The sequence below is a fragment of the Thermobia domestica genome, chromosome 1 (genome assembly GCF_964235325.1).
Source record: "Thermobia domestica chromosome 1, izTheDome1.hap1.1, whole genome shotgun sequence".
Taxonomy (NCBI): Eukaryota; Metazoa; Arthropoda; class Insecta; order Zygentoma; family Lepismatidae; genus Thermobia; species Thermobia domestica.
In genome coordinates this window covers 92778689-92805303 of record NC_137454.1, presented here as the reverse complement: position 1 = coordinate 92805303, position 26615 = coordinate 92778689, and the positions used below count along the sequence as shown (strand labels likewise).

Sequence of the window (26615 nt, the reverse complement as noted above, 5' to 3'; positions counted from 1 at the left end):
TTTTTGGGGTGCCCCAAACAGCGAGTTGGCCACAGTCGGAGGAGGATATTTTGTGCTCCTCCTCCCAAATCAGAGAGTTATTTTGAAGAATAACAGTTAAAACTTGATCTCCATGTCAAAAATCATAACAACGAACCACATTGAATTGATTTTCATATTTGGGGTTCCCGGTTGTTTTCTGCGAGGAGCTTCTCTCCAGCAGTGACTAGCTCTTTCCTTTTGAGAACCACGAATGGGTAACATCATTACAAGTCATTACACATTATTACAACATCACTACAACAAAACAAGTCAGCCTATTAGATATTTCGATTTCAACGAAGGCGTACTACACAATTTCAAGCAAATTTATAATATATCTGCTGTTAATTATGACATTTGATGATTGGCTTGGACGTCGTTTCAATGACACTTTTGTTACTCTGCGTTCAAGAGTGCAGCTGGCTACCTGTAAAATATTGTGTATTGTACAATGTGAGCTGTGTTAGTAGTTTTAATATTTAGGTGTTTAGTTTTTAAACATTACTTGAATTTTACAGTGGGATAGAGAATCAAATCAAAATGAAATGAAATCTTTGAGTTTTACGTCCCACGGTTATGCCGGTTAGGCTAAAGGAGACGGTGATTATGAGAAATGAATGAAATGGTGGAATGAAGAAAGTGGAAGGAAACGGGAGAACCCCGAGAAAACCCACGCACACGGTGTTTGTCCACCACAAAGTTCACTTGGCGGGAACAGGGTTTGAACCCGGGACCCCATGCACCAGAGGTGAACGCTCTACCACTGAGCCACCGCGGCCCCCAGAATCAAATCAAGTTTGCTGCTAATATGAAACTTTCAAATGTACAAATGAAATGAAATGAAATCTTTGAGTTTTACGTCCCACGGTTATGCCGGTTAGGCTAAAGGAGACGGTGATGATGAGTAATGAATGAAATGGTGGAATGAAGAAAGTGGGAGGAAACGGGAGTACCCCGAGAAAACCCACGCACACGGTGTTTGTCCACCACAAAGTTCACTTGGCGGGAGCTGGGATCGAACCCGGGACCCCAAGATGAAACTTTCAAATGTACAAATCTCACATACAAGGTGAGTAGCAGAGTAATTTAGGTATTCAGTAATACGAGCTGCAAACAGTGGTTTGAGGGTGAACCGAGCCATCCTCCATTTTTAAAATGCAGGTAATGTTTGAAAAGTAAAAACCATTACAATATTAAAATGACTAACACACCTCGCATTGTACTATACATAATATCTAACAGGTAGCCAGCTTACCTGCACGATATTGTGTAAGGTTACCTCCACGAGAGTGCACCACTTTCGCCACCGGCTCTGAACATACTTCTACTACTGGTTAATACTAACTTCCACATATTCAAAATGAATAGTAAAAAGAACGGAAGGAAATGGAAGGGTAATCATTTTTCTTCTCTAGTATGTTGTCTCCACCGGCAATAGAACGCAGTTCTTCTCTAACATGTTATCGAATTGTAAGTTTGTATCACGATATCAGTATACTCCTCAGTGTAGTTATTACATAGTAATTTATTGTAGCAAGCGCAAATCCATGAATTTTTTTTTTTTTTTTTTTTTGCATTATTACTTTTGCAATATAATACAAATTCTTGTTGAATATCTTTGTCTTATGCTAATCGGAGCGAACAATTTATTGCCTCTTTCGCTTATCTCTCCTTCCGTTAGTCTCAAGTTCAACTCTTTGATCGTTAAGGAACCCCTTCAGCCAACAAGTGAAATATCTGTTTCACAACCCAAATGTATACTATATGTAATTTTAGTATTAGTGATGATATTATTAATATTATTAGTGTTAGAATCTTGTTAAGGAATAGCCAGTGTAATCTCTGTGTTTTAAAAATCTTTCGTTCTAGTTTTGGAAGCCAGGTGGAGAAGTATATTTTTCTTTTCTCCAACTACAGATGTTACCTATGCATGTTTTAAAAGTGTGTGTTCTTTATATAAATTATCTGAAGGGTAATTCATGTTACAAATATGTTAAATCTTATTGTGTTTAATACCTATAGTGGTACCATGTATGATCATTGTATATTTCGATGTAGAACGTCTATCCAGAGTTTTTGGGACAGTACACCCAATTACATGGATTTCAACCACAAACACGCATGCGCACCACAGAACATTTCTTTTTTTTACTCAACCCCGCCTTGCCACTCTCGGCTGAGCTTACGTGCACCAATTATGGTATGATGTTCGTTATCTAAGATGACGTGTTCCAATTATTTACAGAAGTAAGCGTATAAATTGTTTGAATTGACTTTTTTCCTAATCTTTTTAGAGTGGGAAGCTAGTAATGAAGATGTTTGGTAAAATCCGGGAACTTATAGACGATCAACAAGCGCTTGTATTCGTGCTTATAGACGAAGTGGAAAGCTTGAGCCACGCAAGACAATCGGCAATGTCAGGAAATGATCCATCGGATTCTGTTCGAGTTGTAAATGCCTTATTGACTCAGATTGATCAAATAAGAAGGTGAGTGATAAAAGTTAAAACATATGTAAGTTGAGTTCCATACAGGGTTCTATATGCACTTATTTTTTCTTGTAATTTCTCTTACCTTGGAAAATTTAATGGCATGAGATAAAACCTCACTGTGATCCTTTCCTAGTGTGACCTTGTGGTGTGGTAGCTAATGTCATTGACACTAAATCCGGCAGTAGGTGGATAAAGTGAGTTGATGCCTTTCTGAATAATTTTGTTTAAAGTTTAATAACGTGGAATCTATACTATGTGGAAAGGTAATTCCCATCCTTGCAAATAATACTGGACTTCGTGCTTGCCATGAACAATCGCTAAAACCTTTGTTCTTGCTTAGTCCACCAAATTCCTGTTACTGTACTATAGCTGACCTTCGGAAGTAAGCTATGCTCTCACTTATTCGGTTGAACTTCAGTAATGTTAGACGTCATAAACGGCAAAAACTTTTTTTGGTTATCTTGTAATTCGTGGATGAGGAGCTCCCTATTTTAATTCTAAAAAAGCTTACCGAGTTTCAAATCACTGAAATATAATATAACATGAGATATTATTTCCTGTTGTAAAGTCTTCTAACTTTGTTATCCGATGGTGTTAGAAAACGTGTTTGCATTCAATTGTACTTTTTGATCTTTTCTATGCTGGAATCGAATACCTATCTAGTGCTACCTGTTAGGACGAGCCTGTGGTCAAGAATGACTTTTCACATTATATTTGAAGTATTGATAATGATGCACAGCGAGTCTGTCGTCGGCATGCCGTTAAAACAATTTTTACATTTGGGAAATTTTAGTGTTGTGTTGCAAAGTCACACCATTGAGTTTGAATTATAATATTTATTCTAGCAATTTTGGTGCTAAGTGAGAAGGCTTTATTTTTCTTACTATCTCATATTTGTTAAGATTAGAAGGAAAAAGTAAGAAAAAAAAATGCTTATATGTTTTTTAATACTATAGAATGAGAAGAAGGTCTATTCAGAAGTTCTTAAATAGGGAACTAGATTTTAAAAAGTATGAAATGGAAAATATAGTTATCATAGCAGAACTAACGTAATGGCGATAAGATTGATTGCTGAATAATTCCAGGAAAGTAATCATCGGAATAGGAATCCCAGAGCGCAAAGACAAGGTTAGGAACTTTTAATCTTAACAAAACTATGCCAGACTATCTATGTTAAAGTCAAGTATAATTCTCTTCTACTTCACTCCATTTTCGTTGCTTTAAATTCTTCCAACCTTAGGTTGATCAGAGTGTCTACTGAAATTCCAAAATGAAATTTTATGACTTTTTCGTGACTTTACCAAACCATAAAATTTCATAATATTCTCAAGAGCGAATTTGGATTCGAATTAGGCCGAATTTTCATGCATGCGATAGAAGCGTACTTTGCTTGTGATTTAGTAGTGTCTAAAACCTACCATCGGCATTTTGGGTGGCGAATTTTGACGTTTTATAGAACAAAATTTTCCAGTCTGTACTTTTATTTGTAAAAATAAAAAAAAAAAGTCGTGACCCAAAAGCTAAATTTCGTGACTTTTTCTTGATTTTCCTGACCGATTGACACCCTGCTATCGGTCACGAAAGTCCCGAAATCAGAAAACGGCCATGAAAGTTAAGAAATGTAGGTTTAGGGTCAAAATTTGTTTTTTATCAGTACAAATATAAGTACATACTGGAAAATTTTGCTCTATAAAACGTGACAATTCACCACCAAAGATATATGTGGTCGGCTTTAGACGCTGCCAAATCGCAAGCAAAGCACGCTTCTAATGGACGCATGAAAATTCGGCCTAATTTGCACCCAAATTCGCTCTTGAGAATGTTACGAAATTTTATGGTTTGTTAAAGAAAAGGTCACGAAATTTCATTTTGAAAGTTTATAGACACCCTGTTGATACACGAGTACTGTAAGATGATGTTTTTTTTTTTTTTTTTTCTTTTCTTTAATATAAATGTCGTCTTAAATGAACACCTCGTCCCAGTTATTTCACACTAACAATGGCCTTCTTATTCTCCAGCTATAACAACTTCTAACAAAGACAAGTCTATAGTAGTACCTCAAACAAATGAACATCTTCCTTTAATATCTGATGTTGCTATCGACCGGTATGCTTCTTCAGTTGGTCTCGACCGGTATGATTCTTCAATTGATCGCAAAAATTAGGGCTGAAGTATGATTTCTATTATTAGTACAGTGTCGTCCAATTACATTCAAAATTTCCGCTCTTCTCAAAAGTTTCGGAAAAATCTTGACTCTACTCTTAACTCGATCGATCTCTTTCCATTTTCCTTCCTTGAGCATGAGCATAAACTCAGAAAAAAGGTCAGAAACTGAACGTAAATCTGATAATGGCACGTACTCTTGATTTACCAGCTATAGTCCGCATCACCCGAATTGGCGTGTGGCATCAGCTAATAAGCTTGCAGTGCGCTGTTACCAAACTTTCAAGGAGGAATCTAATCATTAATAATTGTCCACAAAACGGACAAAATCAATGATGAATGATTAGATTTCTCCCTGAATGTTTAATAACAGCGCATAGCAAGCTTATTGGATGATGCCACACGCCAATTCGGGTGACGCGGACTATAGTACATTTTGATGTATAACTTTATAGCAAACTTCAAATAGAGTATAGCCCTTTGTGTGCTGCCTAGGATAAAAAATATAGAACTTTCTAAGAAGATAAATGTTCAGTTTCTAACATTGTTGTACAAGATTTCTTATTGTAAAAATGTTTGTTGAAAAATGATAACCTCATCGTATTACACTCTACTAACTATACTCTATACATATGTGTCCAATGATTCCGGTTCAAATAATAAGTTTACTGGAACCGTTTTAACAACCAATCCTATTGCTATCATGGCCAGACACTTAATTGAAGAACGTTGACTTCTAAAGATTTTAAAATAATAATCTCATGAAACAGTTAAAATTTTCATTTTGTATAATACAGACAAATGTGCCAGACTTATTTATAATAAAAGGAATAAAGTTGACGTATCTAGCGTATTCTTCTTATTTTTAGATGTATATCAGTCTACGATCAGAGGCTTATTTAAAAGTATCGAAATGATCGCAGTCTGATGTGAATAAAAAGTACATAAGATACATAAACTTTAAACTATACTCCTTTCATTATTGTCCTCAGTCCTTTCAAGAAAACGATGTGAGGAATTTAGCTTTTTTTTATTATTATTATTATTTTCAAATCTTCAAAAATTTGTTACCCAATTCAGTAAATTTCTGATACTTGGTGTCCTGGGTTCGATCCCAGCCCCCTCCAAGTGAACTTTGTGGTGGACAAACACTATGTGCGTGGGTTTTCTCGGGGTTCTCCCGTTTCCTCCCACTTTCTTCATTCCACCATTTCATTCATTACTCATCATCACCGTCTCCTTTAGCCTAACCGGCATAACTGTGGGACGTAAAACTCAAAGAGATTTCATTTTTTTCCAATTCGGTAAATTGTTAAAGCGACGTAAGGTTGTTTTATTGTACAGGGTGTTTTAAAAAGGGGGGAAATTTTGAAAATTAAAGAATTTCATAATTTTTTAAAAAATTATTTATCTTAGTAGTAAAAATAATGCCATTTTAGAATACATACAGTACAATTTATTTTCAACGAACTTCAAAAGTTCGTTACTGAAGTATCTATGTTTGTGTGTGTGTGTGTGTGTGTGTGTGTGTGTGTGTGTGTGTGTGTATGTGTGTGTGTGTGTGTGTGTGTGTGTGTGTGTGTGTCCGTTATTTGCGAATTTTTCAATTTTGAGCCCTTCATTCGATAGAGCATCAAAAACTATCTGAGATAGTAATGGAAGTTTTCGCGTCACTCTTACCGTTCCGTGACAAAGATTTTGTTACCAATAGTAAACGGTGACAACTGGCTACCAGTTGGACAGTGGCCACCGGTTACTATTTGGTACCAAAATGTTCACCATCCTCGTAGGTATTGATCAACACAAATATAATCTTTCTATGACTTACGGATATGGCTCCTTAAATCTCCCGAAAAATCGGAAAATTTTGGGCCAATGTCTCGGAATTAAAAAAAGAAAAAAATGTTTTCATGAAACGATTTAATTTTCAAAATTTCCCTTTTTTGAATTACCATGAACAACCAATCATAAAACTTTAGTACAGATTAAATCTAGCTCACTTTATTAACATTAGAAACCTTTTTATATGACTTGCGATTCCTGTTCTGGTAATAATTAGTTTACTGGGACATATAACGGTGGATGTTTATAGAGTTCATTACCCACCTGTTTTATAATTAAATAAATAAAGATTAATCGTATGTGCGTTATTGCGTGCCTTTTCTCCCAATGTTTTACTTGCTAAAAGCTTTATCCAGGGTCGAATTTCTTACATTGTTACATTGTAGTTTTAATTTTTCTTCATACTGATAAGTAAGTACTAAATTCGCTGTTCGAAACTTGTATATATTAAGTTAAGAAAAAAAAAAGAGCGATATAAAATGTTTGCAAAACTTGCTTTACCTTCCTTAATTGCAAATATAGAGTTGAAAAGTGTAACGTCGTGAACACATATTTTTCTGATATCACTTTTTGGGGAATACTAATGAGTAATAAAATTAGGTGATCATGTCATACAATTTTATGGACTAAAGGCTCTGATTGCTGTACGATTTGTGAAGAGCTTATTGCCAAAATTGACATGATTTCAGACACTTCACGGTGAATATAGACTATAGAATATTTTCTGTTATAACTGATTGTATCTATTCTAAACTAAAACTTGAATATAGGTTGATCAGCCATTTTGATTCCCTAATAGGATGGTTTTATTAGAGTTAGCAATCCTGCTTACTTGTTAACTCTGCGAAACAAACAACAACATGATTGATAGAATACATTAAGAAGAATCGGGAGGGCGAAAAGAGAGAGGTTACGAAGGATAGTTTGGAGATTCTAACTTCAGAAAAAAATAACCAATTGAGAAACATTTTCCAGTACTGTGCAGAGAATCATATCAAAGAAAACTGTATTATTAACGACTCGCTCCAAAAATATTGATAAAAGAACATGTAGGGATCACGGTGGCTCAGTGCTAGAGCTCTCACCTCAGTGGTGATGTCAGCTCTAGCCAAGTGGTAAGTGAGCTTTGTGGTGGACAAACATCGCATGCTGCGTTTTTCCGTTCTTTTCTACTTTTTCCATTCCACAATTTCCTTCATTATCATCATTATCGTCTATTCTAGCGCACTTAATCGTGAAACGTTGCTAAACAAACAAAAAAATGTATTGAACCCTCGTACATATTTCTATTTGGGGCTCTACGTATGTTCGTTTTTCGTGATAGTCAATTTTGAGGTAATTATTCTATTTATCCACTAAACGATATCAAAACTAATTGAATGCTATGTACATTTTTTAAAAAAAAAATCTGGTTCTTTTACCACCCACCTTGTTAATCTGTGAACCGTACATAGGAAATGCTATGGCTCTAAACAAGATTTCAGTTGGCTAAGAAAATCCACATTTGTTTTGATTTAGCTCCTACTGTAGATGAGAGTGCAGGGCTTTTCAGAGAGAGGCGGTAGTTTTTTTTAAACAAGACTGTTCATATCCTGTTTACATTTAATTAATTCACTTTTATAATTTCTTAATTCACATTTATTTTTTGTATTATTGCATTATTTTATGCCAAATTTTCTTAAATTTCCGAAATTAGTATTCTGGTTCTTTAATAATGTTTTCATTTTGGTTTCAGTCATATACACAATTTGGAGTTGTTTGTTTTATATTTCTATCTGGATAAATTTTCAGGTTAATTTCAGTTTAGAGAACATAGGTTCATTCCTTACAGAATATAATCCCTTTTTGTAATATTACAAGGGCTGCTGAAAAGTTCGTGGCCCAACCCAGGTGGAGTGCACATGGAATGATCAAATTTTACAATTATTCTACATATTCCCTCTCGAAGTTCAATACACTTCCTTGCACAGTGCTCCAATTTTTGCAGATCAGTTAAAAAAATATCCGAAGATTGTTCCGTGGCATTAACCATCTCCGTATCAGATCAAAAATAGCGTTCTTTCAAGTGTTGTTTGAGTTCAGAAATAAGTAATAGTCTGACAGAACTAGATCTGGGGAATGAGGAGGATGATCTAGACAAACTCTAGATCAGTGGTTCTCAACCTTTTTTGACAGACGACACACTTTTCTGAACGTCCAGGACGACACACTTGTTTGATATTTTTATTATAAATAATAATATCTATTATAATAGTGAAATCTAGTAGTTTTAATAATGACTCTATAAATAGCACTGAGCAGTATTGCTACCGCTGGAGATGTTGACTGGTATACTATACCAGTCTCTGTCTCGATTTTAACTAATTCATTTTAGGATCGTAGTGATACAGACACGTTTCTTCCATGCTTACTATCCGTGAAAGAAATTAGTCGGCATTGCGGTCAAAATGGGAGATGACTTCCCATGATGCCCTCGCTATTTCACGCTTTTGATATACTGAGAGATTTTTGGGAACCCATTTTGCCGAGAGCTTACGCATCCCCAGGTCGTCATGAATTATATTAGCAGAGTGTTCCCGAGAAATTCCCACAATCTTTGCTACACGTTTTACTTAAATTCTACGATTTTCAAGAATAAGGTCATGAATTTCATCCACGATTTGAGGGACAGTCACTGTTTTTGGTCTTCCTGTACGTGGAGCATCATCTGTTGGGAAATCGCCACGTTTAAACTGAGCCATCCACTTCATCATCACTGCATATGACGGAAGTATTATTTCCTCACGAATTTGCTTCGGCGACTTTCCTTGGTGGAACAAAAACTTGACAGTTCTGATGTCGATGTTAGTGAAATTCTCCGGTTGGGCGCACATGATTACCTTATGGGGCTGAGAAACACAATAGAAATTAAGTTATTAATATGAAAATTTGTATTTGTACATACAGAGAGAAGTTCTTTAAAACTATAAAATTCTATCATTCCACGTGTACTCCATATGGGTTGGGCTACGAAGTTTTCAGCAGCCTCTCGTACATAAGTGTTCCTCTTTTATTCACACTTAACTAAATATAAAATTCGTGTACATTATTTTGAATGCTACACGGTGTGTATATAATTGTAGGCAATATTCACATGTAACTGTTATTTACACATTTACTTTTAGGGTATCTGAGTGAGATTTTTTTTTTTTTTTTTTTTTTTTTTTTTCAGATATCCAAATGTACTCATTCTTACAACGTCGAATATTACAAAGGCTATTGACGTAGCTTTTATTGATCGAGCAGATATTAAGCAATATATTGGACTTCCGTCAGCGTATGCTATATATAAAATATATTACTCATGTATTTCTGAACTTATGAGGGTAAGTAGAACTAAATGTTTTCAGTATAACTGACTAATGGTACACAACAAAACTATTTTTGATATTGCTGAAGGTGCTATGAACCGTCCAAGTGGACGCCATATTATGTAAGTGGGAAATGCAGTAAATACTTGGACGCTTGTAGTGTGCTTTTTAGTTTGTATTATGTTTTCACTATTTCCTGGTAAGCAAGCCAATTTTTGTTCTCTTTACTATCCCTTTGTTCCAACTACATGGCATAGTTAACGCTTCAGCGATAAGCTGTTATAACTTGGACAGACTGTATTCAGTTTATCTGTCTATTTAAAGACTATATAAGAATAGTAATTTAATGTGGGAGCCCAACGTGCGTGATGTGTGTGAGACCTCAGACCTACAGGTCTTTTCTCATTCAGCTTAAAAAAAGATATGTATTAAAGCGTGGGCGTAAGATTGATAGGTGATTTCTGTCTGACATTTATCACTAGACATAAAAGAGTAGACGCAAGTAGAAGAAATGAAGGACAGAGAAAAACACGAAAGAATTTTGACTTTGAGAGGGGAAGTCCAATTTAGAGCATGGTAAACGGACAGTGCTCAAGAGGCTGACAAAATTCCACCGAAGATTATGGAAACAATTCACCTCTGCGGTATATTGGGTAGGATCATTATCATGTTAGTTACGAGTTAGCAGGATTGTTTGGCAACAGGAAATCTCCTTTCGCCGCATCCGGGTACTGTAACGATAGTAATGTTACGGTAATTTTGTATGCATATTGGACTGTATGGTTCAGAGACTTGGACAGTACGAAAGTTAGAAAAGAACTATTTGGAGAGCTTCAGAATGTAGTGTTGGAGGAAGATGGAGAAGATAAAATGGACAGAGAGAGCAACAAACGAATATGTTTTAAAACGGACAGGAGAGAAAAGGACACTGGCCACAATCCTTCGTAGAAAGGCCAATTGGATTGGACACATCTTGCGAAGAAATTGTCTTCACACCGCCATAGAAGGAAAGATGGAAGGGAAGCGAGGAATAGGAAGAAGGACACAGCTGATCGATGATTTGAAAATCGACAAAAGTGCAAGAAACAATTCCAGGCCCAAATTTAAAATTGAAAAAAAAAAATCCTAATTAGTCCCAGGACCTGCCCAAAAGGCAGAATACTTAATAATAATAATAATATAAAAATGATCAAATATGTTGCCAATCATTTGGATTATTGTGTGCGTGGATAAAGAAGTGTGCCCTGCTCTTATGGAGTTCGCAGGCCAAGACTTCGACGAATGACGTAGCTGATAGTAGACTGCGCCTAGAGCTCCGTCGTGGCTAAGCGGTTAGCGTACGCACCTTTGGCGTGGGAGATCCGGTTTCGATTCCCGGAGAGAGCTCATGTGGTTCGGACCCCCACGTTAAAACTGTAGGTCCACGTCTCATATAACCTCGCTGCTGAACGGGACGCTAAAAATCAAATCAAATCAAAGTAAGCTGCGCCATATTGAATCTGTTAGCATGTCCCGTTATGGTGAAGAATTCCTTTGGCCTACAAGTTGACGAGTTTCACGAAGCACCTTAGGCGACACTTTTGCTGGTAACCTCTAACAGACCCCTTGTTCGCAAATACTTCTGCATGGGTCTAATTTATGTTTGCTTGGCCACGATAGTCACTCTGATGATTAAATCTTTTCCCCGACGTTGTTTTACTAATCGATTGCACGAGAAATATGGGTAGAAAAGAGCTGTGATGCACTCTTCCCAAATTAACATCTTGTGTTGTGCCGTTTCACTAGCATCAACACAACACTTTGACACCTGCAAGCTGACACACACTACTGATACGGACGTGGGTTTCATTGTTCTAGTGCATCAACGCAGGTGACACCAGTGTTGTTAAATCAGCCGAATATAACCGATGAACCTCATGTACTGTACATAAACTTAACTATTAAGTGTAATACGTGTAAATGAAAATCGAAGTAAAAGGTTTAGAGTACAAGTTCACTGAAGGCGCTAAAGAAAAAGACACGATTGCAAGCCTTGAAGGAGTATAAAGACAGAAGAATATTGTAAAACTTCGTTTTATATAGGATTTGTGGGTAGAGCATTTAATAAAAAGAGCATTTGGAATTGACTTTTATTATTAGTTTTATTATAAAAGCTTTTACTATAAAAGTATTTTTATAAAATATTGTATAAATTTTTTTTTTTTTAGAATTAAAGGTTAGTTATAGGTGGTTTTCGACCGTAAGGTCGCAGACAAGATTTTTAACAGAGCCCCGTAGCAGGCTAAGCGGCTGAAGTTAGGATTTTTAGATAGAGTCCCGTAGCGGGCTAAGTCAGGAGATAGGATAGGCATAGTCCCGTAGCAGACTAGAGGCCTGGGGTTAGGTTACTTTAAAAGTCCCGTAGCAGACTAGAGGAGGGTTAGGTTACTTTAAACGTCCCGTAGCAGACTAGAGGAGGGTTACCAGAAAACTGGTATCGAGTTGTTTATGTTTATTTAATTTATAGGTTTTTTTGGGTGGTGGTGGCGCTGCTGCTCCGATGTCGTTTTCTGCTTCGTGGGAGGGGCCAGAAGCCGTTATTTGCATGTGACTGTAGGTCCCTTTGGTGTGAAGTTTTCTTGCTGAACCACGTGGTGGTGTTTGTAAATACTGATGCGTAAAATTGTTTGTTTACAACATCACATGGAATATTACAATATAAAATATTAGAGAAGTCATACTGTATGCACACAAGTATGCAACGATAATATGTATATGATGTTAAGGACAATGGTCCTGTACGTAAGGTTTTTTTTTTTTCCTCAAACCTGCACATTTATGCTACTTCTATATTTATGTTGTAAAAGATAATAAGCAGAGACGCCATTAATGATAGATGTGTTTTTGTGATATACCATGAAGAAATGATAAGTATTAAGGAAATACTAAGGTTTAAAGAAACAAAAATAGTTTAATTTATTGCAGTAATTATCGAAGTAAGCTTTGGTGGTTATTAAAGCTAGTGTTATCAAACTGTGCAAGTAATATAATTGTGTATAGGTTACAAGTATTTAATCTTCAAAAGTGAGTTGAGTTTGAAGTCATTTAAGTAGTACTCTGTGTAGAAATACTTATTTTCAGTCATCTTATACATGTTTTAACATTTATAAACAATACAAAATAACTTACACTTTATCTCCTTTAGGTTGGGATAATTGCACCAAAGGAACACATTTTGTCAATGACATGTTTGGAAATTGCGAAGTTTGAATTAAACGATGCCACTAAACAAAGCTTAGAACTCTTAGATATAGCTAGGTAAGTAAGGTAAATTACAGAATTTCGTCGGAATTAGAATTTATACTATTTAATAGTTTTAATAGAGCAATACGTAAAATCTTCTAAATTTGGCCTCCGTCTTGTAGAACCGTCATTTTTTTCATAACATATACAGTACTTATTACTCTTCAAGTTTACTACCTATCTATCTTGGAACGCGGTGCCTTAATCTTATGCTTTTAATGTTAAATTTACCTCTGTATGTTGGATACCAGAACATCCTACAGTACACATGATAATAATCACATCTTCGAAACCCTTGCAGAACGTCTTTTAGTTTTGGAAAATCATTGAACGTAAGGAAGAAACTTATCCATTTGATACTCCTGTGCTTTGCTCGTAAAATGCAGGAAGCATTGGTACGTTTTTTATGTACCTTGTTAGCGTTTATATAAAGAGAGTCTTTCCATTCATATTCTTTCTATTGTCCAAGACATTTGTTAATCTAGCCGGATTTATTGAGCTATGAATGCCTTTTGTCACATGTTGGAAGCCTTTACTGTCTGTAACGCGGTTTCGTCTTATATATACCTTAAGTACCTGAGTGGAGCCATCGCTATGTGATAAGAATGCACCCTTCGGGCAGATCCACACTATGTAATATTTATCAGGTTCAGAATTAGTCAGTAAATTACGTACACAATCAAATAAATATATGCTAATCTTGAGATTTAAAGAACGCTCAGTTAAATATTCAGATTGAAAGTCGTAACCTTGTGTTAATATATCTAAAAATTAAGTTTGCGGAAAAATGATAATCAAGATTTCAAGTATTAACTTTATAACAAGCAAACTATACAGTGATAAACTTAACAACAAATAGGAAATAATAACTCCCAAATGGAAAGTTTCATTTAACATATAACTTCAGTAGATATTCAATGGCTTCTGCCTGATAGTTAAGTAACAAATTAAAAAGTTCAAGATATGAATAATTCTAACATACAAATATCAACCTTTATACTGTAATTAATTAGGATGACAAATCTAACTCAGTGACTTTAACAACTTAAATTTTCTTCTTGCTATTTAATAGCTCAAGAATACCACCAACAAATCATGTACCAACATGCTCGATTAGAGTCACAGCCATTAAAAAATGCAAACGTTGTGCAAAATAGCTGAAACACTTCCCACTACCATTTCAAACATTCACTAGTTTGACTTGAACATGATATTTTCAACGTACCATAACTTCAGTCTCAATAATTTGACTTTAAATTACAATATATCGACTTATCAATCCACTTATGGTATTGGCCTTTCGAACCGCATTCACTACTCAAGATTTCTCTTGTTCCCACTTTTGTGTTCAACAGCTAAGTGCTGTTGCCTTAAGACAAAAATTTAAACCGAGAATGTAGTTCGCTCTAACCCCGCTATTGGTACTGTTACCGGATGTGAAGCTTTATGAAGATTTTTAACTTTTTTTTTTCATCGTTACATGTCTTGAGAACTTGCAGGAAATGTATAACAAATGATGAACCAATTCACGTGAAACAAAAGCAGGAAAGAAAGAATGAAAAAAAAAGAAGAAACAAAGAAGAAAAATAGGACAAGTCATTACCGGTTAACACTCATTTTAAGAGAATGGATGTAAGTAGTTATTCGTAAATCCACAACCAAGAACTGCTTTTAGTGTCTTACCACTTAATACAGCACAGATGTTTCGATTATTTCCTCAAAGTGAAATCTTATTTCCGTCTTTTGTCATGAGAATGGATATAAGTCATCATCATAGGTATTCTGCCTTTATTGGCAGGTCACTTGCGGCAGCTGAGAAGCTTCCATGCTCCACGGTCCTCCGCTAACCTCTTCGTCTTCACGTATGATCTTTCTGTTTTTATATCATCCATTAATTGTAGTCTCCTTCGCCCCCTCCCTCTCTTTCCCGCCACCATTCCCTCTAGGACGTCCCTCATGATACAATCTCTTCTTAGGCAATGTCCCAACCAGTTTCTCTTCCTCTTCCTAATAATATCTAGAAGTGTTCTTTTCTCACCCACCATTTCTAACACACTCTCATTCGTTTTCCGCTCGACCCAACTAATTCTTTCCATTCTTCTCCACACCCACATTTCGAAGGCTTCCAGTCGATTTTCATCACCTTTTCGTAATGTCCACGTTTCCGCCCCATACAGTACAACACTCCACACGAAGCATTTTATGAGTCTTTTTCTCAACTCTTTATTCAATGTCCCACAAAACAGACTTTTCTTCCTCCTAAAGGCTTCTTTCGCCATTCCTATCCTTGCTTTTATTTCACGTTCACACTTCATGTTATTACTAAGAATACTACCCAGATATCGAAAACTATTCACTTGTTCTATTTTCTCTCCTCCTATTTTTATATTTGACACAGACCCCTTCGTTCCAATGGATGTAAGTAGTTGTTCGTAAATCCACAACCAAGAACTGCTTTTAGTGTCTTATCACTTAATACAGCACAGATGTTTCGATTATTTCCTCAAAGTGAAATCTTATTTCCGTCTTTTGTCATACACGAAAGAAATTAAACAATCAATAAAGAATTATGACCTAGTATTTTGTAGGTAATCAGCATATTGAAATTACATTTGGATCATAGTGTACGAATAACAAACTTAGATACGTTGCAGAATACAAATTAACACGTAGATAGTAATTAGTTACCTAATTAGAAATGCGTATATTACACTTTATAACAACATATGTTTCAAAATACATTTATTTTCTATAAGTTTACCAATTTTCAATGAAACTGATGGAGGCCAACATAGACATGATTAAATGTATTTTAATATTCTCCAGTTACTTATTAGAGTGTCTACTGGAATTGATTTAGATATTTGCAATGTTTTGCTATAAACATTTCCAGTATATTACGGTGAAGAAAAAGAAAAAGTGAGTGCCACGTATGATTGTATGCTATGATATTTAACAACCTGCAAATTGAGTTGGAAAACCAGAGTTTTTATTACTATTTTAATAAAAAGAATAGACAGAAATTAGTGGGTTAAAATAACAGTAATAATGATAATAATAAAGAAAAAAGGTAGGTATTTTCTGAACGTTATTTATGCCAGTCGTAATTCACACCCGCCTTTTGTGTGTGTATGTGTTAGCTTCCACTCACTCCTCCCAGTCAACCCTTTCTCACTGGCTCACCGTATTACATATATTTATTTATTTATTTATTTTTTCACATTCGCATTACACTTGTACGTGAAACACTGTTAAGTAGAACACCATTAATTCCAAATATCAAAGAATAGCATATTTAATGTTCATGCTTACATTTAGATACGCTTCTATCCTGAGACTTCACAAATATTAAGTGGATACAAACTGCATATAAAATAAGTTAAAAGATAACATTTTATAAATATTTATGTTACAAACACTATCTATTTCTTCATTATTGCATAATAATTTCCAGTACGTTTCCAGTAGCGATACAAATTTCCAGTAGATTTCAAGTATCAATAGACACCTTGCTTAGAAGATGACTTGCGTTAAATCTTTATATAGAATTATAGTGTTTTTTATGTTAAAATCAAATTTAAAAAACAGAAACTTTACCTACGTGAAACAAAGTGGGCATCCATATGACGAAAACATACCAATTATTCACACACACACACAAAAAAAAAAAAAATAAAAAAAATAAAAAAAAATGAGGGGACTCAATTTGTTAAAAAATAAGTAAATAAATACTAGTAACTGTATTCTGGGATATGCAAGGGGTTCTGCTGGTGGATTTTCTAACACGCGGAGCTACTGTGAATGCTGCATCCTATGAAATAACATTGGCAAAGATACGTCGTGTTTTTGTTTTTTGTTTTTTTTAAAGCCCTTTTTAGTGCTGCAAATGTCAAATCCTTCATGACATTGCACGTCCCCAAGTTGCTGCTTTTGATTGTAAGAAGCTCGAGAAGTTTGGTTGGGAGGTGCTCGAACACGCACCATACAGTCCAGATTTGACACCTTCAGATGATCATATTCTGGTCCGGTGAGGAAATTCCTGGCCAGCCAACGTTACAGTGCCGATGACGAAGTCAAACCGGTTGTATACATGTGGCTTTATTCCCAAAAGACAAACTTCTTTGAACTGGATATTGTGAAACTTGTGCTACGATGAAGAAATGTGTTGAGAGTTGGAAAGTGCTATGATATGAGTCTTTAGTTTGTGTGTATTGAAATCTTACTTATAACACTCTCTTGTACCTAAATTGGTGTGCGTTACTTATTGATCTATCCTACGGATAATATTTTTGATTAATATTAAAGTTACATCACAGTTAAGAAAGAAGGATCTTTATCAAAAACATGTAAGATGTTATTCTCCTTCAAAGCCTCATCTGGAGTTCCCGAAGTAGTGATTGAAATTATGATAAGATAAAGGATTTAAATAAATAAATACAGGAGTACGTAAAAATTTAGTGAGTATATGTTTAACAGAATGTATTTCTTATGCACAATTTCAAATTTAAGTGTGGATGTTGCTTGAATATTTAAGATCTTTGTTTTAGGCTAAAATAGTAAATTGTTGTACGTATAGTTATGACAATATGGCTCTTTAAAGAGAAGATGACCAGGTGTTTTTGAACAAGATTGTGCATTATGATCTTAGTAAATGATATACGTTTAAAACACTCTTAAAAATAAAGAACATACAAATATCCAAGGTGTTGCAAAATAATTGTTAAAACTCGTGGGACGTGATTGCTGCCAGTGAGCAAGAAACGAAAAGAGATTTGCTCGTGAACCCATGACACGTGAACCTATAGCTTAACATGGAATCCGAAGCACATGATCTGCTACTGGAAATAGACAGGCACGAGGGAACTCTACAGACGTTAAAGTTCTCACAAGTGAACACTATATAAAAAATGTTTTTTTTCACTTAAAAATGGTAGTGTCGTATGAAATTATGTGCGGTGAATATTTTCATTTGTTTATTTATTTCCTCTTTTAGTGTTAATTGTAACGGTACTAATGATGGACAGCCATTTTTTGCTCATTTTGACATTTGAAAAGCGAGATTTATACCATTGTTAAAGTGATTTTATCTTCTTATGAATACTTTTCATATTTTAATTAGATCGCTAGCCCACAAAAATTTAAAGTTTCGACGTTTCCATGTGGAGAAGAGAGCTGTAAAACGACAAGCCGTTGCCATCTTAGATACATTTGCTCTTACAACAAATATGATTTATCAGTTTACAAAGAAAACTGAAAACAAATGACAATACAGAAATAGTAGGAATTCTTTCGAAAACTTTCCTTTCGTGCTTTTTTCGATGCTTGATGTATATTTGTTTTTGTGGGCTCAGATTATGTCATTTTGGGATTTGCTTGATGTAAGAACTTTAACAAAAGAGACACTGACCAAAGCTTAAAACTTTACTTTATTTTAAATTATCATTTGTAACTGTTTCGGATATCTAGCATATCCTTCTTCAGACACGATCGAAATTAATGAAAATACAGACATATATATAAACGTTGTTATAACAGAGTTTAAATTCTTTAACCGTCATATATATATTCATTGTTATAAAAAAGTTTTAAATTCTTTTAACAGTCATATATAGAGTCATTGTTGTACTCTTTTTTATTTTTATTTATTTATTTATTTTTCTTATTTACCGAGGCCTTCAGCACATCCTATAAGTCTTCGTGTTCACTTTCCATTTAATCACTTCCTTTATTTTTGGTTCTTATAAGGGCCTTTTATTTTTATTTTTATTATTATTATTATTTTTTTTTATTTTTATTTATTTATTTTTTTTTCTCTCTATGTTATTCAAACTTCCTTGCCATGATTCATTAATTGGTAATCCCCCTGTCCAGTTCATCAGTTTATCTCTTCCTACCTTCTTTATCCAATCCGCTTCTTTCCACTTCCTTATTATCATTCTTTTCTCCATCTCCAATACTTCCGTCTTATCCCAATTAATTGCGTGATTCGTCTCCTTAACATGTTTGTATATGGCATTGGTATCTTTTTTCTTTCTAACATCATCTTCATGTTGTTTTATCCTTTCTTTCATTCTCTTTCCTGTCTCTCCTATATATGACATATCGCAGTCCTCACACCATACCCTGTAAATGACCCCTTCTTCCTCTTCATTAATCTTTTTAGTTCCTTTTCTATTCTTCTTCTTTATTGATCTTAATAAAGTTTCTCCACTCTTTCTATAAGTTTTGACCCCTCCTTTCTTCAATAAATTCTTCAGTTTCTCCGTTTCTTCTCCCATACTTTCTATGCCATGCCATTTTCCACTCTCATCTTCTTCATTCTTCTTTCTCCCTCTCTTCCTCTTCCTGCGTTCTTCTTCCTTCTCTAACTCTTTCTTGCTGTAACCGTTCTTCTCTAACTGTCTGTAGAATTTCTGTATGCTCTCCTTCCTTCCTTCCTCTTCGTCCTCCATCATTTCTATTCTTCTTATCATATTTGTTATGAAATTTCTCTTTGTACTCCTATCCACGTCGCTCCTCTCATGGCAGTACACTCCCGCTGAGCACTCTTTCTGGTACCACCTCGTAACCAGGCCTTCTCCTTGTTTTATTATGCTCATGTCTAAAAAGTTTATTCTTCCATTTTCTTCCAACTCCATTTCCAAGCTTATGCCTTTTTCTTTATCTTCCACACTATCTTTGAAGTTCTCTAATTGTCTCCTAGTCCCTTTCCACAAGCCTAGACAGTCATCCACATACCTACAAAATATGATCAAGTTCTTACACCCTTCTTCTTTCACCTTTTTCTCCCATTTGTTCATAATTATTTCTGCCAGTACTGGGCTCAGCCTCGAACCTATACTGATTCCTTTTCTTATTTTTACCACTTTCTCACCGATTATACAATAACTGTTTTCCCATATTAACTTCAGAGCCTTAACTACTTTCTCTTTTGTCCATCCTTTTATACTTTTACTACCCATTTCTTCCTCTATGACACTTATTATTGCTTCTCTACTAAGGCTCGGGAACATAGCCTTAATATCAAGACTAAACATAAGTTTTCTGCCTCCAATAAGGTCCACTCTTCTTAACAATTCCTTGGCTTCTTCTGTGTTCTTCACTCTGCACGATTCTTGTCCCTCTCTTATGCAGGAAGAGGAAGAGAGGGAGAAAGAAGAATGAAGAAGATGAGAGTGGAAAATGGCATGGCATAGAAAGTATGGGAGAAGAAACGGAGAAACTGAAGAATTTATTGAAGAAAGGGGGGGTCAGAACTTATAGAAAGAGTGGAGAAACTTTATTAAGATCAATAAAGAAGAAGAATAGAAAAGGAACTAAAAAGATTAATGAAGAGGAAGAAGGGGTCATTTACAGGGTATGGTGTGAGGACTGCGATATGTCATATATAGGAGAGACAGGAAAGAGAATGAAAGAAAGGATAAAACAACATGAAGATGATGTTAGAAAGAAAAAAGATACCAATGCCATATACAAACATGTTAAGGAGACGAATCACGCAATTAATTGGGATAAGACGGAAGTATTGGAGATGGAGAAAAGAATGATAATAAGGAAGTGGAAAGAAGCGGATTGGATAAAGAAGGTAGGAAGAGATAAACTGATGAACTGGACAGGGGGATTACCAATTAATGAATCATGGCAAGGAAGTTTGAATAACATAGAGAAAAAAAAATAAATAAATAAAAATAAAAAAAAATAATAATAATAATAAAAATAAAAATAAAAGGCCCTTATAAGAACCAAAAATAAAGGAAGTGATTAAATGGAAAGTGAACACGAAGACTTATAGGATGTGCTGAAGGCCTCGGTAAATAAGAAAAATAAATAAATAAATAAAAATAAAAAAGAGTACAACAATGACTCTATATATGACTGTTAAAAGAATTTAAAACTTTTTTATAACAATGAATATATATATGACGGTTAAAGAATTTAAACTCTGTTATAACAACATTTATATATATGTCTGTATTTTCATTAATTTCGATCGTGTCTGAAGAAGGATATGCTAGATATCCGAAACAGTTACAAATGATAATTTAAAATAAAGTAAAGTTTTAAGCTTTGGTCAGTGTCTCTTTTGTTAAAACAATTAATCCAAAGCCATGAATAGTCTTACTAAGTAAGAACTTTGTATAAAGCAAGGATGCAAACCGTCGATCACGAGCTACTAGTACCTCGCGGGGAAATTTTCGGTAGATCGCGTTAACGCTCCGGTTGGCTAACCTTGATTCCTCCACTGAGCTGACGCTAACGACAGGGGGACGTTGACGACAACAACTGCTTGTTTTCCCTGCGCATGTGCCATTGTCAGCCTCATCTCACAGTTGATTGTATACGTGTGGGGTTGTGCACGTTATCTTTTTCGTGTGTATGTTGGATATTTGCTAACTTGGCTAGTTTGATTTCATATTTACTAGAGATGTAAGTTTATAGGCGATAAACGAATGTAAGATTTTTTTAAAAGTTGGTAGTTCTTTTGGTTGGTAACTCACAGTAGGATTTATAAACGGTATGGTAGCTCAAAAGCTTTATAAGTTTGGCGGGCACTGTTCTATAGTATTATTGTAGTTGTGACGTCAAACTGTGGTCAAAGTGGAAAAAGTCATGTTCAGGACCAGATTAAACATAGGCGAAATGCAGAGGCGTTTTGACGTATGATTAGCGTCATACTAAAAGCCTGACTACTGCAGGAAACATAGTCGAACTCTGCACTAACCACACGTCAAAACGACTCTGCATAAGGACCTATAAGTTAAAAAAAAAAAAAAAAATCAGGCTTCATTAATAAAAGATTTCTTTCTTATTTTCAATAGGTTAAGTGAAGGATTTAGTGGTCGTACGTTGCGGAAAATTCCCTTCCTGGCTCACGCACAATTTTTGCAGAGTGAAAAAGTTTGCTTAAAAGACTTTCTGCAAGCCATGACCAAAGCAGTACATAAACAAAGACAAGAAAGAGACGATTTAAGTAAATATCAAGGCTGATTAATTTTAGTTTTCTAGTAGTAAGTTAAAAGTTTTAAAAGGATCTCATAGAAGTGCCTTTATTTTTGAAGAAGGTAATAGGAAATTGTTTCTTCAGAATCTTACCTTTGCACTTCATTCTTGTGAAACCTTTCTGTACTACATTATGCATTTTAGAATGTGACTTCGTGAAACTTCATTGTTGAAACGAACTTATTAGTATGTAACTGATGCAGTTGTGGGTTTCATCGCGACTTTTTTCTTTTCATTTTAGTCTAAATAGTAAACAAAAAAATCTTAGAAATTCCCAATCCATATTAGTTATGATCTTAAAATAACATGTAAAACTTTTATCTTTATTGTGTACCGTATATTAACGGATTTTTACATTTTTATAATATATCAAGTGATGAAAGACAAATCATAAACAATAACATTGACTGAGTACAGTCATCAAGAAAACTACATACCAAGTATAGGTTTTCTTTGACGTGAAGTAATTCTCTAATTTCACTTCAAAGATACTAATTGACGCATTTTTAATAAATGAAACACTTACTTCGTTGATTGCGTCTGTAAGAGTTTTCCTGTACAGTTTCAGCTATTGTTCTGTAGCCTTGTCCATTAGGTTAACAAAGTGATTCACTCCATGCAAGTGACTTAACCTGGTGAACAAGGCCAGGTGTGGCCAGAAGCCTAATTCTGTTGTTAAAACCGTACTGGAAAAATCTTACAGACACAATCAATGAAGTAATTGTTTTCCTTATTTTCTTAACAGTTATTTCCATATGTTACCGAAAATTGTACTAGTAAAAGTGATCTTGTTGTGACGATATTGACCAAATATATCGGACAAACACTTTTACCGGTGATTGTTCAGTTTTCTAACCCGCACTTGAATTGACCGATGCAGAAAATATTAAATGAGGCATATGTAACCTGATATGTATTTGAAGACCTCGGCTGTAGTGGAAGATAATCCATAGACAATAGATTTTGAGAAAACTGAATGTAAACTATTGCATGCTCTCCAAAATCACAGATATTTTTTATGTATATATACAAAGAGAACCATATACATCTAGAGATGGATTGGGGAACGATTTGCTTGTCAGTTGAAATTACTGGGTCTTATGACCTTTTACGTGTATATAACGCGTGTTTTCAAAACGGGTGGGTTGTCATTTTCCGCAGCCTAAGTCTTCATTTGGTGACTCATCTGTACTTTAGTGAAAGAATTCATTCAAATCTTCCAGTAAAATGTCGTGCGTGTTTTTTGCAGTAACAATTTTTGATTATTTATTTAATTGTTAAAACATACACTATTCAAAAATATTAAAGTAAATGATATATACTTTAATAAGTTTAGGAGATAGATGCATTGTCCCTCGTTATGAAATCGGTAAAAACAGACAAAACTTTGTAACCAAAATTTAAAAAATGAGATTTTTTTTCAAAAGTTCGAAATGTTTACTTAATCGTTAATGGTTAATGTAACTTAATCGTTAATTATATTACCTTTATTCTACCGAGAGAAATCTACTTACATAAGATATTGAAACAAAGCACTTGAATACGAAATTAATAAATATATTAATTGAATTTATTTAATTATAGGTATTCCATAAATATACTCATGTGAATACATAAAAATGTCCATGTGAATATATATTGATATATAGTGAACAATAACATGAACAGAGTACAGTCATCAGGAAAACTGCATATCAAGTATAGGTTTATCTTTGACGTGAAGTAATTCTCTAATTTTATTTAAAGATAGTAATTGAAGTATTTTTAATAAGTGAAACACTTACTTGGTTGATTCCGTCTGTAAGAGTTTTCCTGTGCAGTTTCAACCATTGTTCTGTAACGTTGATTTATTAATGAACAGTATGTTATATTTTTATATATTTTATCAAAGTATGGATTCTTGGATTTGGTTATGTACGCTGAATGTAAATTGTATTTTGGAGTTATAAATCACAGAAAAATACTTTCTGCAAGAGATATCTATAAATGCAATAGTTTCACACAACTTTATTCTTTTGATTTTTAATAAACCTTGTAGGTTTATGAAGATTGACTCAGCCGTGGTTTACTTTTTTTACCATTCAGTACAAATTGTTAAGCGTTATCTGATTCTGTTAATACGAAATTTAATTGTGTAACGCCAAAATATATGTGCCAAGCGTATACTTATATTATGCAGCTTAGTATTTCAATCTTATCTTTCAGTTCTTACAATAGTTCGTGACTGAATAAACAAGCCCAAGCAGAGTCTTGTGCAAGACGTGTTTTATATATATATATATATATATCATTTCACCATTATGGTTCAGTTCTCATAGTCTCCTATACCCTATAGTCAGAATCGTGGTACGTAAAGTAGTAATACAAAACTTAATAACACTGCTGTAACTACTTTCTTTTCGGAGAACATTACTGTGTGTGTATATATATATCTTGACTGCGCGGAAGAAACGGTATTTAAAAAAAAGAAACATTTTTAGGAGGCGATTTTTTATTTTACCAAGCATAAGTATGAATTACTTATACTAACAGTACCAAGATGCGATTATTCAACTCACATTTAGAATTAACTTGTACCAAGTTAACCGGAGGTGGTGCATGACACATAGATCTCCAATTTTGACTCACCTCATTCTGGCCAATTTCTGACCTATACTGTTTTTCCTGCGCAGTCTAGATAGTATATATAAACAAAGTTTCATAATTTTCTTACTGAACTTCATTGTTGTATTTTGTCTTTTTAACATTTTTAGTTATTTCGTGTTTTCATTACTGTGTCGAGTTATGAGTAACATTATTTTCATCATTAAAAGATGCCAGAATAAAAATAGTCATCTTTTTTCAATGACTTCCATCAAACATCTAATCTTTTTTTATTGTTTTACTTTTTTTTCTAGTGTTTAAGTACCTTATATTGTATGTAGATGTTTCCCTTTTGGTATATTATGTATCAAAAAATAGAAGCATTAACATTATAACAGAGTGAAAGAATTACATAAGCTGTAAAATACAAATATAAATCAGTGAGTTCTCATTGAAAAATCATCACGCTTCGGCTTACAACAAAAGTATTGTAAGTACTATGCTGAGTAGTTTTATATCTATTTCGATATCAAATTTTCATACACTGAATACACTGACTAAAAAGAGTTAAATGAATTAATTAATTTATCTTCTTTCTCTACACCTTAAACTTGCTTTAAGTGTTAATTTATCTCATGTGTAAAATACTAAAGGACGATTCACCAAATATGGTGAACTATTAATTGTATTGTTTAAAATTTTAACAATAAACACAAGTATCAATAAAATTATATATGTAACAATGTACATTTCATTAAAATGCCTATTAACCCATTTGTATAGTCATCGACAAAAGAAAATTATATGTTTCACGTACATACTATATATATATATATATATATATATGTAATGCTGTTTCTTTTGTCGGAGACTACCAACTAAGTACGAAAGGACAGTTCTTATTTACAATCAAAAGTGCTTGATTCTGATTCAACCACAGCCATTTCTTAAGATGCTTCTGGTTATGAAATTAATTACGAATATGTATGATTGCTACAAAATATTGTCAAATATTAAAACAAAGGATTCAGAGCAAAATTAGTGTCAGATACTTTAGGGAATGCATTTCTGTACTTAAATGCTTACTACAACAATACGGGTTTTGAAAATTCAACAAATGAGTTGGAAATCCATGGTATATGTATGTTCACAAGTAGAAAGATAGCCTACTATCCATTTCATAAAGATAGGCCCCTGACTTGGCGGTGCTGCCGTGTCGTCCAGTCAAAACTTATATTGCATTGTCGTACCTCGTTGGAATTGTTGGAATGTTATCTTTTCAATATTTAAGACATACACATTTTCTTTGTACTATGTAGTAAGAAAAAAGTAAAAATTAATGAAAAAGTGTGTATTTTTTCGTACTTTTTTGGTAAATCAATGTTTATTGGACTATATCTCGGAAAGGAGATAACATGAAATAATTTCCTGTGCACGATATGTAGATGCATATATTACCTCTAAGTTCTAAAAATTTCATTACTCAACACGCAGTAATTTTCTTGTTATTCACTAAAAAGTAAGTCGACATTATCTCTGAATTGCTGCGGTGTATTAACAATCTGAAAAAAAACTTTTAGAAAGATCTTAAAGTAGCTTTTTCAACCAAACTGTTTTGACTTGTTTTAAGAGATAAACAATCACAAATATGACATTATGATTTTTCTCTGCTTTGTGCCCTTCGCTATCTCAGTTTATACGAAGTGCTACGTTGCCACATTTTCCTGGCGCGTATACACTCTCAGACGGACGGGTATTTAAACTTGTCACGTACACTGTCCGGCACTTTTTAGAGATATTTTTAAAATTTAGTTTCCACAAATTTTAAACCAATTTCTTAGAAATTAACAGGATATACAGTAAATGTGTCAAATGTTCAAAAT

General features: G+C 34.2%; 1 protein-coding gene across 1 annotated transcript in view; it reads left to right on the top strand.

The window, feature by feature from the left end:
• pch2 (pachytene checkpoint 2 protein) overlaps window positions 1–25463 on the top strand; it is a 53691-nt gene extending 28228 nt beyond the window's left edge. The window contains exons 5-8 of the mRNA XM_081760801.1: window positions 2316–2509; window positions 9729–9882; window positions 13052–13164; window positions 21969–25463. Of these exons, the coding sequence (XP_081616927.1) occupies window positions 2316–2509; window positions 9729–9882; window positions 13052–13164; window positions 21969–22137 (630 nt within the window). The 3' untranslated portion in view covers window positions 22138–25463. The remainder of the gene's footprint in view (window positions 1–2315; window positions 2510–9728; window positions 9883–13051; window positions 13165–21968) is intronic.
• Window positions 25464–26615: the final 1152 nt, after the last annotated feature.